The sequence below is a fragment of the Mustela putorius genome, unplaced genomic scaffold (genome assembly GCF_011764305.1).
Source record: "Mustela putorius furo isolate JIRA1106 unplaced genomic scaffold, ASM1176430v1.1 tig00000127_pilon_pilon_pilon, whole genome shotgun sequence".
Classification (NCBI taxonomy): Eukaryota; Metazoa; Chordata; class Mammalia; order Carnivora; family Mustelidae; genus Mustela; species Mustela putorius.
In genome coordinates this window covers 5,108,881-5,124,625 of record NW_025421288.1, presented here as the reverse complement: position 1 = coordinate 5,124,625, position 15,745 = coordinate 5,108,881, and the positions used below count along the sequence as shown (strand labels likewise).

The following is a 15,745-nucleotide window of genomic DNA, read 5'->3' as shown; positions in this document are numbered from 1 at the left end:
TTTCAGAATCAATGGGGGATATTACTGAGCAGGTCTGAGGCAGAGTCTGAGATGTTGCATCTCGAACAGCGGATCAAGTGCCACCAATGCCTCTTGAGCTATCGTCTACATGCTGAGTAGGCAAGGTCTAAAAATGCACTTTTAACCCAGGGACAACTCTAAGTGTCTGTCTCCCAGGTCTTGTCCACCTTTCTAGCTTCATAGTCACATGGCAAGCCTGGTTGGGGCATCCATTTGCTTAAATAAATCACATCTTCAAAGGGAATCTGTCTGCACTAATTTGGAAAAAGAGAACTACAATAACATCATAAAACTGTACTAACCAGATGTAAGTATCTGGAATGGACTGAACTTCTAAAACAGTCAGTTTGTCACAGTAGTCCTGTGATATTTAGCTAAAGTAGTCTAAACTGGTTGTCAGAAACTACTTTTGTAGGGAACAACATAATTAACAGGGAGGGAGAAGGAGTGGAAAAAAGGCAGCAAGCTGCAAGGAACGGAGTGGAGACAGCTCTCTCCGGAAGCAGCATGGTACAGTGCAGAGACTGTGACTGTGACTCTGCAGTGATTCAGGCCTGAGCGCAAGTCCTGCTGCTCTGAAATGTCTACTGTGTGCCAGGCCCTGTGCAGTAAACAGCACTTTATATGTTATCTCATTTCATCCTTAGACTAATTCCCCAGTATCAGTGACATTATTATCCCTTGTTTTTCAGATGAAGGAAAGTGAGAAGTACCTTGTCTAAGTCACACATACAATAAACACTGGGAAGGGTACATCTGCCAGTATAACTCTGGGGTAGAAGACAACTAGAATTCCTAGTCTTACCCCTCTATGACTGTGGAGAACATGGCATGCAACAGTACAGAGTCTGGCACCTACTCAATTAGCACTAATACCCATCTTCATTTGTTCCCATTAGATGAACTGCACACAGACTGTCAGTGGCTAAAAATGAATGCAATCTGAAATCATCCTACATTATGTATAATATAGACATTCAGTTTCTCTTTTTGAGTCAATAACTCCTACAGGAGATGACATGTGAATTCAGTAGCTAGCCTCCATGAGTGCAGTAGCAGCAGAAGTGCCAGAAGCTACTTAGTAGTTACCATAAACCAACAGGCAAGCCTCTTTACCATCAAGGTTCTCTCTTCCTAATCCCCACTTCCAGTCCGTAAAAGCTCCTCCAAATATCTACTGGAAATGGCAATAGAAAATCCTGATTCTACTAGAACCTAGCAGTGTGACCAAAGGCAAGTTACCTAATGTGCAAAGCCTTTGGTTTCTTAGATGTAAAACAAGGATTAAACAAGAGAACTTGGGATGCCTGGGTGGCTCAGTTGGTTAAGCAGCTGCCTTCGGCTCAAGTCATGATCCCAGCGTCCTGGGATAGAGTCCCACATTGGGCTCCTTGCTCAGCAGGGAGCCTGCTTATCCCTCAGCCTCTGCCTGTGCTCACTCTCTCCCCCTCTCTTTCTCTGATAAAATAAATAAAAATCTTTAAAAAAAAAAAAAAAAAAAACAAGAGAACTTGGTGATGCTGAATGGATGGATAAGCAGTTAACAGTTGATACAGGATATGAACTCAATAAAAAATTATTCTGGTCACAGAAGTTCTTTAAAAAGTCAAAGGACAGGGGCGCCTCGGTGGCTTAGCCGTTAGGCGTCCGCCTATGGCTCGGGTCATGATCCCAGGGTTCTGGGATTGAGTCCTGGCATCAGGCTCCCTGCTCAGTGGGAAGCTTGCTTCTCCCTCTCCCACTCCCCTTGCTTGTGGTCTCTCTGTCAAATAAATAAATAAAATCTTAAAAAAAAAAAAAAAAGTCAAGGGATAAAAGTAAAAAGCCCTAGTTTGCTCATCCCTTGCAAAATTTGTTTTATTACATTTTATTTTCATACCTTCTCTCACACTTGACTGTAGACTCCTAAGATTTATATTAGGAAGAAATATAATCACCAATCTACACACATTTAAAAGCAGAATGCATTTAACACGTGATAAAACATTTTATTTAAAAAAGTACCTGTATGATGTTTGGCATGTCGTAGAAGTTGCTTCTGGAGCCTGAACAATCGCCCACAGGAGGGATGAGGACATACATATTTCTTCTTCAGCAAATGCTGATACTTAATGTGGTGCTAAAATAGTAAGAGAAAATAAAGAGGGGGAAAAATGAAGGCTTCCTGAAAGCCTGTTCCTTTGCTAAGTCAAAAGTTTTAAAGAGGGGCATCTGGGTAGCTCAGTTGGTTAAGCGTCCAACTCTTGATTTAACTCAGATCATGATCTCAGGGTCCGGAGATGGAGCCCCCCATCAGGCTCCATGCTGGGTGGAGTCTGCTTGAGACTCTCTCTCTCTCTTTAACCCTCTGCCCCCACCCCCCACCCAAAAAAGTGCTAAAGGGAAACCAGATACTCTGAATATGGGGGGGGGTGAATAACAGTATAATAAAACAGTTAAGAACACAGGCTATGAAAATAAGACAGACCTGGGTTCCAACCTGGGTCTGTCATTCACGAGCAGTGTGACCTCAGGAGATGTGCTTAAATACTGTGAGTTACAGTTCTCATGTGTAAAATGGAGGTAACTATCAGTGTCTCACAGCGTTACTGCGAGGACACAGAGATCACATGTTGAATGGTGCTTAGTGCAGCACATGGCATACAGTGGCAGGACAGAAGCATTCACTATTACCACAGAGACAGAATCAGGGTGAGGGTCTTAGTCTTGCATTATCCTTGCTGCTAAACTAAAAACCAAACAGGCATTTCTTTAGCTTTAGCAATAAACATTTCACTTTCATGTTTTCTGCCAGACCTAAATATAAGCTGCATCTTTAATTCATTTTAAAAAAAAATCTACTAAAAAAACTCCCAAAACCAAAAACCCTAAAAATTAATTATTTCCTTTAAACATTATTTCAGAAATCACAGGTTAGAGTTGCTAAATTTATTTTTTAAAAATACACATTATAATAAAGTTTGTTCAACTGTGTCTTTAGCGTGTCAGTACAATCATCTCTTTATATCAGTAGTAGTTTCAACACCACAATGGGATACTACTCCAAGATTACAAGGAAATCCTTTATTTGACCTCATGCTGTTAGACATTTTTCTTTTAAGACAATGACTAAAGTAGTTTTACGCCTTTTTAAAGGAAGATTTTTCTTGACAATGTACGGCAATGATAAAGCCTACGCAAGTTCACAAATTATAGCATCTCATGAAATATAAGAACCAGTAATGGAACATAACCTGAAAGGCTGCCTTACATAACAATCTACTAACCTGCAAATAGCGAGGGTGAGCAAGAACAGTTCCACATCCTTCCATCTCACAACGGACATACTGGATTGGAGGCTTTTTTCTATTATCAATACGTAGGAGAAAAGTTAGCAAACAGAAGAGGCACTCTGCACAGTGGCTTAACTCAATGCACTACAGGGAAAAGCAATTTTATAGCATGAAGAATTAATATCTCTTTGCTAGTATAGAGCTTGCACAGAATTTGTTAGAAATAACCAGAAACTACCAATGTTTGATAAGAGTTTTTAAAAACAGCACAAAATAAACTAGTAACCCCCCAAAAGGTAAAGAAGTGTTAAGATTTTTAGAAACTTTAAGACCCTACAATGGAATAAAAACACAGGAATTCTGCATCAAGGACATTAGTAAAGTTGCATCTGAGAAATTTTTAAACAGCCATTCCTGCAGGGTAATTATGTGAGTAAAATGCTTACTACCAGGAATAAGGAACATAGTTAGGAATATAAATTACCTCCTTTTGGGTAATCGTGGACTTTTGTCATCTTTTCGCCTTCTTCCTCTCCTATAATTAAAGAACAGAGTAACTGTCCACATATTCCAGAATGAAGCTTACAGAGTGAAGGGTGACTAAAGACATACACTCAAGATCAAAGAGCAGGTGGCAGAAACAGAGGATAACGCAGAACACACAGAGCCAAAAACATACCTTACAAGCCAAACAAAGATGTCATTCTGAAGTAATTTCACAGAAATAAATCTGCACTACAAGTTAAATATAAACCTATCACAAACTACACATTACATGGAAGATTTGGATAAACCTCAAGGTTACTACCTGAAGAGTAGTTCCAGTAAAAACTTGATCACTTAATCAATTTAAAAAGTAGAATAAAGGAGTCTATTATCTAAAAACCTTAAGAATATAAAACTAAACTCTCCTTTTAATAGAACCAAAAAGACTAAACACTTAAAACAAATCTTATTTCTGCAACAGGCAATGACTGCTGGACAGAAAGTCAAGATTCTTCGATCTCTTGCCCTCATTTGCTCTTCTTTTGAGGATTCACATTTGCCACACTTTTTCTTGCTATCTTTACTCACTCTGCATCCCATTAGCTACTACTGTCCTGCCCACTCATTTAGACGTCTTTAAGTACTGCTCTGGATTAAATTTAAACTTTTCAAGCTTTTGAGAGAGCCTCTGCAATGAAACTGTCAGCTGCCTGAGGCAGCAATATGCACCTGTCAATAGCCCTCCTCACACTCCCACTCTTTTCCCCACCAATGGCTTCAAAATCTGTTAGGTTTCCATTTTTAGTAGTAGTTGCCTACTCACTTCCTGGGAGGTTCCTCATCCTCCCTGATTTCATGCTCTTCTTCTTTCACCTCTACCTCTACTTCCACTTTAATTTCTTTCTTCTCCTTCTCTTCTTTCACCTTCCCTGATTTTCTCCGTGGTTTTGGGGTCTCCCTGAAAATACAAACACATTTCAACATTGGTATCCTGCAAAGGATCGTTGCAAGGGAAACTGTGACATAAGGGTAAAATGTGCACTTATCATCGATTTATTGTAAAATTATGATCCTTAGCTGATGAAATGTGATTTCCAGTCAACTATTCCTCATGTGCACAGTAAAAGCCGTTAGGCTAACAATACCTGGGAATCAGAACTCAACTAGAGTTGTAAAGAGAAAGACAAAAGTAAAAAAAAAAAAAAAAGTATTCAGGCAACTGATATCTTGTTTCATCAAGATGAAGTACGAAGACATCCAAAAATTTGGATATGATAAAAATAGAGTTCTATAACTAGAAGACAGGGCTGGGAGAAGGAGTTATAAGACAATGTTAAATACATGATTAATTACTCATTTAAAATTAAGTCTATACCCATCAGTTCAGCAACAAGTGAACTAAAAGCATGCAGCAGTGCTTTCCTAACTTATTTTTCATTGACATGTCTGCAGTAAAATCCAAGACGTGCCTCTCTAAGTGGGGTTTGTAGGTCTCGTCTCTTGGGTCATCTTTGAATGGTATTTCCTCTTCACTGATTAACATCTCTTCTTCCTCTTCCTCCTCCTCCTCACTACTAAAAAGAAGCACATTTCTGGATTAGAATTTCTAGTTGTAAGGATTATATCCCACTGGATTTTATTTGCTAATTTATTTAGAGGTTGCCAAAGATTCACAGTAAGTTATCTAGAATTTTCATCCTTATGGTCTAATTGGACTGCAATCTAGCTGTTTTATCCTCACAATGGTAATTCTAACTAAAAATACATAAATCCTAGAAATACTATTCCTTCGTTAAATAAAGGTAAGGTGATGACTGTTCAACGTCACTAAGAGCTAAAATAACAAACAGCAGCAGCAGCCAAAACAACGGACCTTATATAGTGCCTGAGTGGTTCAGTTGGTAAGCGACCAAACCTTGATATTGGCTCAGGTCATGATCTCAGGGTTGAGACATGGAGCCCTATGTCAAGATTCTCTCTCCTTCTCCCTCTACCCTTTAATACCCCGTCCCTCAACCCGTTCTCCCTCTCTTAAAACACAAACGAAAACAACCGACTTCATAATCCTGTATCTAGTAATCCAGTGACCTGCGTTACCAAAAAGATGAAAAAGCCAAGAAAACAAAAATTCACAAGACTTACCATGGAATACAAATTTCAAAAATCCCACTTAAAACATCCACGCTTCCCATCAGTGGCTAGCACGGAATAAGCCAGAATACAGAAAGTACTCAAGACCTGCTTTTGGAACTAAGGTAACTAAAGATTACATGGTTAACGCTCTAATCAAGAATGAAGTGACATCTAAACTAAATACCAAAACCAAAGTTAAAATTTTAAAGGCTCAATGCTCTTTCAAGTAGAAAGCAACGTGATATGAAATGTGAAGTTTCTTACCTAATGCCACCTGGAGACTGATGTTCTTCTGCTCCATCTGGAGAAAGAAAGCAGAACAAAATCTTATCGTTATAAAGGAACCCCTGTATCACCATACCTACCCGTGAAAGGTAAGCTATTTTACATTTAAAAGGAGCAGACAACCAGTTATTAAAGAACCATATTCCACGTATACTGTACCATAATCAAGCTGATCTGTATTTGGTTCTGACTTGCAGATGAGCTGCAATGAACCAGTCTTCGACCTAGAACTTCGGGTGTTCTCTGTGTCAAGATGCCGAGAAACAGATGTCCTGCTACTGCTGCGCCAGCCCCGGCTAGGCCTAGTTGCAGCAACGGAAACTTCCTGAGGGAGGGTAGAATCATCTTCTTCCTCTTTCTCTTCCTTAGGATCTAGATGAAAACATATACCATTGCTTATGGTTAACCAATAACCATCTCAGTATACCTACTATTGTAAATAAAAAGTTAATAAAGAAGAAGGTAAATTAATTTATTTTTCAGGAGCAAAGCCCCTCAGATTTTTATACTGAGATACCAGAAACAAGATGAGAGAAAACGTACCCTTACTGTCATCGTTCTAAAACTTCCATGTGGTCAAGCAGCAGTTTTATATTGTAATATCTACTAAAAAATGGACTAAGAGAAGTATGCAAAATGCACCCAATTCAATTCATGGGATTCTAACATTTACATCCAAGACAAAAGGAACTAAATTAAGTGAGTGCTCCCAGAAAGATAGCCAGAACTTCTTACAGAAGCACAAGAAAGGAACAATCACAGCTCCAGATGTTTTAGCAACTGAACAATGCTAAAGAAATTGCTAAAGAGGAATCCCATATTAAAAATGCCTTCCCTTGACTCTATTCAATAGTTCTTAGAATCACACCATGAGTGTGAACTTATCTACAGGGCAATCATGATAAGTCCTACTTTAGGTATCCTACGAGATGCTGTGCACAGGTACACACACAATCTATCCCTCTTATCCTATATTTTCTTCATGCTTTGAAGGGTGAACGAAGTGAGGTAGGGCTATTCACTCCTGAGCAATAAGTAAATAACAAAAAAGCTTAATATAACTTTTGTCCCTAGAGTAACTTATTACTTATATATATGTTAGTATATTAAAAGTATATTTTGACTATGGGCAATTCTTTTAATACTCTCAGGATGTAAAAGGCCTTTCTAAGAACAATATAAAATTTAAAGTCTTAATACTGGTATCTATGACAATATAAACATAAAAGCAATTTTCTGCACGGCAAATTCCGCTGTAAGTCTAACAGCACAACAGAAAAAGAGCAGTTCAGTAAAAACACATGGCTTTCACACAAACGAAAAGGTCAATCCTCTCATAATGGGAGAAACTCAAGTGAAAACGGTTAGTGTAATACCACTGTTCTTTATCATACTGGCAATGATCCGAATGTTTGACAAGTGTGTATTAGGAAGGCTGGAGAAAAGAGTAACATAGATGAGAGCACATGCAGTGGCAAAACCTCTATGAAGGACAATTTGGCAGTATCTATCAAAATTATAAATGTACAACCTTACACAACCTAGTAATTTCAACTACTAGGAATTTATCCTACAGAATTATAATCACACTTATGAAATGACCTATGTATAGAGGCAATCACTATACACTGTTTTTAGTAGTGAAAGAGCAGAAAACTAAACATCAGGAGGGGACAGCATGGAAATAATTCCATGATACTTTATTATGCAGTAAAACCTCACATCCATATAATATCCAAATATTATATAGGTATACATTTGTTTTATATATAGAGAAATAAATGTTATATATGTAAGACATATATCTTTTATACGGTAATACTTCTGGAAGGATGTACAAGAAATTGATAAGTACTGGTTACTTACAGAGAAGGTCCAAAATTATGCCCAGTAATTCCTCAACATCTACCCTAGGAAAATAAACTGGCACATGGAGGTTCATGTTTATAACAGCTAAAGAATGGAAACGACCTATCCCATTATCCTCTACAAGAAAATGTTCAAATAAACCATGGCATATTAGTGAGATGGAATATTAGGTATCTGTAAAGAATCACATGGAATTGCTGGTAAAAATACTATGTTAAACAAAAATTAAGCAAAAAAACAAAACATGAAACTGTAACTTTTTTTTAAGATCTGAAAAATAAAGTTTCCTCCACTGTGGAAGAAGGTGGTGAATGGGGGGCCATTGCAACTTTAACTATATACTCTTTGAAAGTTTTAAGAGAATATACTGAAGTACTGAAATAAAACTAGTTTGAAATACAGAGAACAGCAGAGTGAACTCCTAATAACTGGACATAATTATTAAATTAGTTACGCATTTCCTTTCAATTTTCCTTCCCACTCATTAGTGCCTTTCTCCTTGTTCTCATATCTGAGCTACTTTAAGTATCAAGATAATATAATAATAATAACAATAATAGTAAAAAGGTTAGAATTAAAAATATCTTCAACTACATACAGTCCACAGTTTGGCTACTGTGGACACTGCTGCTATGAACATTGGGGTACAGATGACCCTTCTTTTCACTACATCTGTATCTTTGGGGTAAATACCCAGTAGTGCAATTGCAGGGTCATAGGGTAGCTCTATTTTAATTTTTTGAGGAATCTCCACACTGTTTTCCAAAGTGGCTGCACCAACTTGCATTCCTACCAACAGTTTAAGAGGGTTCCCCTTTCTCCACATCCGCTTCAACATTTGTTGTTTCCTCTCTTGTTAATCTTTCCATTCTAACTGGTGTAAGGCAGTATATCTCAATGTGGTTTTGATTTGAATTTCCCTGATGGCTAATGATGATGAACATTTTTTCATGTGTCTGTTGGCCATTTGTATATCTTCACTGGATAACTGTCTATTCATGTCTTCTGCCCTTTTTTGACATGATTATCTGGTTTTTCTGGGTGTTGAGTTTGAGGAGTTGTTTACTCTTCAACAGACGAATGGATAAAGAAGATGTGGTCCATACATACAATGGAATATTACTCCGCCATCGGAAAGGATGAATACCCAACTTTTATATCAACATGGATGGGACTGGAAGAGATTATGCTAAGTGAAATAAGTCAAGCACAGAAAGTCACTTACCATATGGTTTCACTTACTTGTGGAACGTATGGAATAATATGGAGGACATGAGAAGGAAAGGAAAAGTGAACTGGGGGAAATTGGAGGGGGAGATGAACCATGAGACTGTGGACTCTGAGAAACAAACAGGGTTTTAGAGGGGAGAGGGGTGCATGATAGGCAAGCCTGTGGGGGTGTAATTAAGAAGGGCACATATTGTATGGAGAACTGGGTGTCGTACATAAACAATGAATCTTTGAACACTGGGGAAAAAAAACCCCAAAATGAACAAACTATATACAGTCCAATGAGTTTTACCCATAAAGTAACTGCAAGGCCAAAGACAACTTGTTCAAAATCACAAAGCTAGCTAAGAAAACTCAGATATAAAAATCATGTCTTGAGACTAGCAATCAAGAACTTTTCCATCTAGGTCATGGCTGCTTTTAAGATAATTTCTTCAGAGGGAACAATTCATCATCCTCTATAAAGAAGGATAAATAATGAAGAGTCTTCCTTTTTACTCAATAAAACTAATTTGGACTTTAAACCCACTCCATAACTTCCTGTAAAGGTTTTTTCCTTCATGATGAAAGGATTATATGGCCGCACCCTTTCCTAACCTTGATCAAATGATGGCAATTTGATGAGAATTGCTTTTACCTATAAATAAAGTATAATAGCCTATTTTATGAATACCACCCCATTCCTCCAAAACTCTAGTCTTAAAAATAAAGTATTATCAGAGGCTGATGTTAGCAAAAATGTCCCTCAACAGAAACAAACATGCATTCATATGCATGCCTGTGCGTGCACATACATACACACCAGAATCAACTTTGTAAAAAACTCTGGTTTTTAGCAACCAAGTGAACACTAAAAGAGTTAAACAAGACCTTTAAGGAAATCTTGATCAAATCACTCACTGAACACAAGCTAAAGGAAAGAGAGACTTAAGAGATGACAGAAGACAAAGACTACAGTTTTTAAAAATATGCTCAAAAAAGCTAAAGGCTTTAAAACATTGACAATTAACTAACAGCAATCATAATAACGTCTCAACAAATAGAGAATGTCAATAAAGAGGTGGTAATTATAAAAAACAAAATCTGGAGCTGAAAAGTTAAACAAATGAAAAATTCACTCGAGGATTTAACAGATTTGAGAGAACAGACGAATTGGCAATCTTTAAGACAGGTCAAGTAAGAGTATCCAGTCCAAAGGACAGAAAGAAAACAGAGCCCAAGATACCCATGGGACCATAAAACGTAGTGACATATACTTGAGTCTCAGGAGAGTGCAGAGAATGGAATTTTTTTAAAATAAATAAATAAATAAATGAATAAAGGCCAAAAGTTTCTCAAAATTAGTAAGACATGAATCTACACAAACAAAAAGCTCCACAAGCTCAAACTCCAGTAGGACAAATTCTGTGAAACTGAATTAAGGAAACATATTTACAGTGGAGTTGGCTGGCCAGAAAGTGAAGCTCTCATGCCATACAATTTGTTGCTATCCTTTGCAAACCCCAAGAGAAAGAAGCCCAATCTACTATCCCAGCAGGAGGAAGGAAGATTTTTTTCCTTGCCTGGCAACAGCCCAGGCAATGAGACACAGTCACAACTCAGCCAATGAAAGTCTAATACATTTCAAACTCCTAGTTTACTCCAATGGACTTTGTGTTTCTAACAGCCCCCTACCTCCTACCCCCAACCAAAAGTTCCTCTCCTTTGTTCACAGGATTTGCTTATGGCTTTTGTTATTGCTTGCTTGTCCAGAATTCTAATTCCTTTGCTATTCCTGAATAAACCTATTTTGCTGGTAAAATAATTGACTGTTTTACTTTTAAGGTCAATGACTCAAGAGATCCACACCAAGACACATTACAATCAAACTGTCAAAAGCCAAATATAACCTTGAAAAACGAAAGAGAAATGACTCATCAGGTACAAGAAATGCTCAATATCATTAACAGCCTATTGCTCATCAGAAACTACAGAGACCAGAAGGCAGAGGGATTCCATATATAAAGTGGTAATGTCAAGCAAGAAATCTATATCTGGCAAATTACCCTTTCAAAATGGAGACATTCTCAGATAAAAGTAGAATTTGTTGCTAGTAAGATCTGCCCAACAAAAAATGCTATAGGGAGTCCTCCAGGCTGAAAGGACACTAGAAAGTAATTCAAAGATGTATGAGGAAATAAAAAACTGCAGTTACATAAATAAATATAAAACAGTATTATTGTGTTTTTGATTTATAACTCCTCATTTTTCCCCTACATGGCTTAAAAGTCAGGTATATATAAAACAGTAATTAAAAACCTATTTTAATGGGCACACTATATAGAAAGATTCCAAGTTTTGCTCAACAATTCATTCCTTAATTTATCTAATTCCTCTCATTTTTAGTATGAAGTGATAAGAAGAAACCAGACTGCACTTAACCACACATAGCCTGGAAATCTTCTCAGCTAAATATACAGGTTCCTCACTTAGAAGTTCTACTTTCCACCCAAGAGAACATAATTCAGCTAAGTTATCTGCCACTTTATAGCAAGGATCACCTTGTCTCCACTGCCCATCAACATGTCTATCATTTCCTTCTAAGGCCTCCCCAAATTACTTTTCACATCTGTATTTCTGCCAACCTTTTTTTAAGGCAATTCAGGCTGCTTAATGATTAACTGCCTTAGAATTCCCCCAGGTACTAGCCATTAGCCAAAATAATCTCCACATTTTCAGGTATTTTGTTGCAGCAACACACCACTTCCAGTACCAAACTCTATTTGTTTCCTAGGACTTCCATAACAAGTTACCACGAAGACCTATTTATCTGCAAAGATCCTATTTCAAATACATAATAACATTCACAAGTATTCAACATCTTTTGAGGGGAAACAATTCAACCCAAGGCAAGTGACTCTACTAATAGAAGACAAGCTAGACTTCAAATCAAAAACTGTTATGAGACAAAAAAGGACACTGTATATCAATAAAAGGGTCAATCAAGAAGCTATAAGGATTATAAACATATACAAACCTAATATATGAAGGAAAAAAATGACAGAATTGAAGGGAGAAATACCCAGTACCAAAATAAGAGCGAGACTTACTTTCAGTAATGGATAGAGTAACTTGTCAGAAGTCCAGTTTGGAAATAAAGGGACTTGAGCAATCCTGTGAAAAAATTAGACCTAACAAAGAGATAAAAAATACTTCACACAAAACCAGAATACACATTCTCAAGTACACACAGAAGATTCTCCAGAGAAGACCATATGCTAGCCACAAAACAAGTCTCAAGAAATTTTAAAAGATCACATAAAGAATGTTCTCTGATCACAGTAGAATGAAACTAGAAATCAGCAGCAGAAAGAAAACTAGAAAATTCACAAGTATGTGGAAGTTAATATACTCTTCAAACAAATAGGTTAAAGAAATCACAAAGGAAATTAGAAAACTCTTAAAGATGAGTAAAAAGGAAAACACAAGATAGCATAACTTACAAGCTGCAGCAAAAGCAATGCTTGGGGAGAAATTTATAGCCATAAATGCCTACATTAAAATAGAAATAACAAAACAAACAAAACACATGGCAAATCAATAATTTACACCTTAAAGAAAAAAGGGAAAAAAGGAAGCCAAAGCTAGTGGAAGGAAGGAAATAAAAATTAAAGTAGAGATAAATAAAATAGAAATCAACAGAGAAAAATCCATAAAACTGGAAGTTGGTTACTTGGAAAGGTTAACAAATTGAAGCCTTCAGCTAAGCTTTAAAAAAAAAAAAAACAAAAAACCCCACAAAACTCAAATTACTAAAATTGGAAATTAAAGTGAAGACCTCATTACTGACCTTATAGAAATAAAAAGGATTGAGAACACAATTAATAATTATATGCAAACAAATGAGATAACCTACATGAAATAAACACCTAGACACACACTAAAAAACTCAAGACGAAACAGAAACCTGAACATACAACAAGTGAAAAGAAAGAATCAGTAATCAAAAACCTCCCAAAGAACATCACCAACCATAGCCAAACTATGGAAAAAGCCTAAATGTCCATAACTGATGAATGGATAAAGAAGATTTGGGGCACCTGGGTGGCTCAGTGGGTTAAAGCCTCTGCCTTCAGCTCAGGTCATGATCCCAGGGTCCTGGGATTGAGCCCCGCATCGGGCTCTCTGCTCAACAGGGAGCCTGCTTCCTCCTCTCTCTCTGCCTGCTTCTCTGCCTACTTGTGATCTCTGTCAAATAAATAAATAAAATCTTAAAAAAAAAAAAAAAAAGAAGATGTGGTATGTGATATGACCCAGCAATCACACTACTGGGTATTTACCCTAAAGATACAAATGTAGTGATCTGAAAAGGGCACCATGGACCCAAATGTTTATAGCACCAATGTCCACAATAGTCAAACTATGGAAAGAACCTAGATTCCAACAACAGATGAATGGTTAAAGATGTGACTGATATATAATGGAATACTATGCACCCATCAAAAACTCCAAAAACTTGCTATTTGCAAAAATGTGGATGAAACTAGAGGGTATTATGCTAAGCAAAATAAGTCAATCAGAGAAAGACTATTATCATATGATCTCTCTGACATGAGGAATTTTTGAGAAGCAGGGCGAGGGATCGTGGTGGGTAGGGAGGGAAAAATGAAACAAGATGGGACCCGGGAGGGAGACAAACCATTAAGAGACTCTTAACCTCAGGAAACAAACTGAGGGTTGCAGGGGGATAGTAGGGGAGGAACAGGGTGGCTGGGTTATGAACATTGGGGAGGGTATGTGCTATGGTGACTGCTCTGAAATGTGTAAGACTGATGATTCACAGACCTGAGGCAAATAATACGTAATATGTTAATAAAAAATGTGGTATGTGTATATATATATATATTTACACACACACACACACACACACACACACACTGAATTATTACTCAGCCATCAAAACGAATGAATTCTTGCCATTTGCAATGACATGAATGGAGCTAGAGAGTGTTATGCTAAACAAAATAAGTTAGAGAAGAACAAATACCATATGATTCCACTCATATGTGGAATTTAAGAAACAAAACAGATGCACATATGGGAAGGGGTGAAAAAAAAGAGGGAAGCACATCATAAGAGACTCAACTACAGAGAACAAACTGAGGGTTCATGGAAGGCGGTGGGTGGGGGACGGGCTAAATGGGTGATGCTTTTTAAAAAGGGCACATGATATAATGAGCACTAAGTGTTGCAAGTGATGAATCACTGAATTCTACATCTGAACCAACATTACACTATATGTTAACTAACTAGAATTTAAATAAAAATTTGAGACAAAAAAAAATAAAATGATGACTTCCAAAAACAAGTACCTTCCAATGGTGGGGGAGAAGCCCAGGAGCAGCAGAATTCACTGGTGAATTCTACCAATCATTTAAAGAATTAACAGCAACCCCTTATCAAGTTCTTCCAAAAAATTAAAAGAGGGTACCATTTACTTCTTGATTCATTCTGTCAGGCCATCATTACTGATACCAAAGACAAAGACACACGACAAGAAAACAACTCACCAACTTCCCTTGCAAACCAAAGTCAGCAGTGCATTAAGACTGCAGGATTTTAACACTCAGATCAGATGGTATGTATTCTAGGATTATGAGGGTGGTTCAGCATACAAAAATCACCTGTTATAATATACCACATTAACAGAATGTAAAATACCACAATCATCCCAAATAATGTAGAAAAAGCATTTAACATAATTCAGAGGACTTTCATGGTGAGAACACACAGCAAACTAGGAACAGAATGAAACTTCCTCAACCCGATAGAGGGCACTTACCAAAACCGCAGAGCTAACATATTCAATGGTAAAAGACTGAAAGCTCTCTCCCAAAGATCAGGAACAAGACAAGGACCCCCCCACACACACACATACACACCTTCCTCCATTTCTTTCAAAGCTGTACTGGACTTCTAGCTAGAGCCACTAGTTAAAGTGGTGGGGGGAAGCCACCCAAATTGGAAAGGAAGAGATAAAACTACCTCTATTTGCAGAAGAAATTATCTTATTTCTAAAGAAATTCTGAAGATTCTGCAAAACTTTTAACGTAACAAATTTAGCAAAGTTGCAGAATACAAGATCAACACACAAAAATATTTTGTTTTAAATATACCAGCAATGAGTAATTCAAAAAGGGAAATAAAAAAACAATACCATTTATAATAAAAACAATAAAATACCTAAATATAAGTAGGATGTTAATAGTCCCCAAACTGATCTACAGATTAAATATAATCCCTATCAAAGTCCCAGCATCCTTTTTTGCAGAAATTGACAACCTAATCCTAAAATTCATATGAAAATTTAAAGGACCCAGATTATCCAAAACAATCTTGAAAAAGACGCACTTTACTCATCCCAGTCTCACAATTTACAACTCACAACAAAGCACCTGGATGGCTCGGTT

At 37.2% G+C, this 15,745-nt stretch overlaps 1 protein-coding gene across 6 annotated transcripts in view; it reads right to left on the bottom strand.

Annotated features, from left to right (window-relative positions):
• Positions 1–15,745, bottom strand: part of ZFP91 (ZFP91 zinc finger protein, atypical E3 ubiquitin ligase) — a 57,614-nt gene that overhangs the window by 12,825 nt on the left and 29,044 nt on the right. For 5 of the 6 annotated variants that reach the window (XM_045062852.1, XM_045062849.1, XM_045062862.1 and 2 more), the window contains 7 exons: positions 6,357–6,569; positions 6,177–6,213; positions 5,249–5,353; positions 4,603–4,737; positions 3,778–3,828; positions 3,288–3,366; positions 2,026–2,140 (listed from right to left, as the gene is read on the bottom strand). In XM_045062852.1, the coding sequence (XP_044918787.1) occupies positions 2,026–2,140; positions 3,288–3,366; positions 3,778–3,828; positions 4,603–4,737; positions 5,249–5,353; positions 6,177–6,213; positions 6,357–6,569 (735 nt within the window). The remainder of the gene's footprint in view (positions 1–2,025; positions 2,141–3,287; positions 3,367–3,777; positions 3,829–4,602; positions 4,738–5,248; positions 5,354–6,176; positions 6,214–6,356; positions 6,570–15,745) is intronic. The other variant, XM_004777616.3, reaches the window with a different exon arrangement.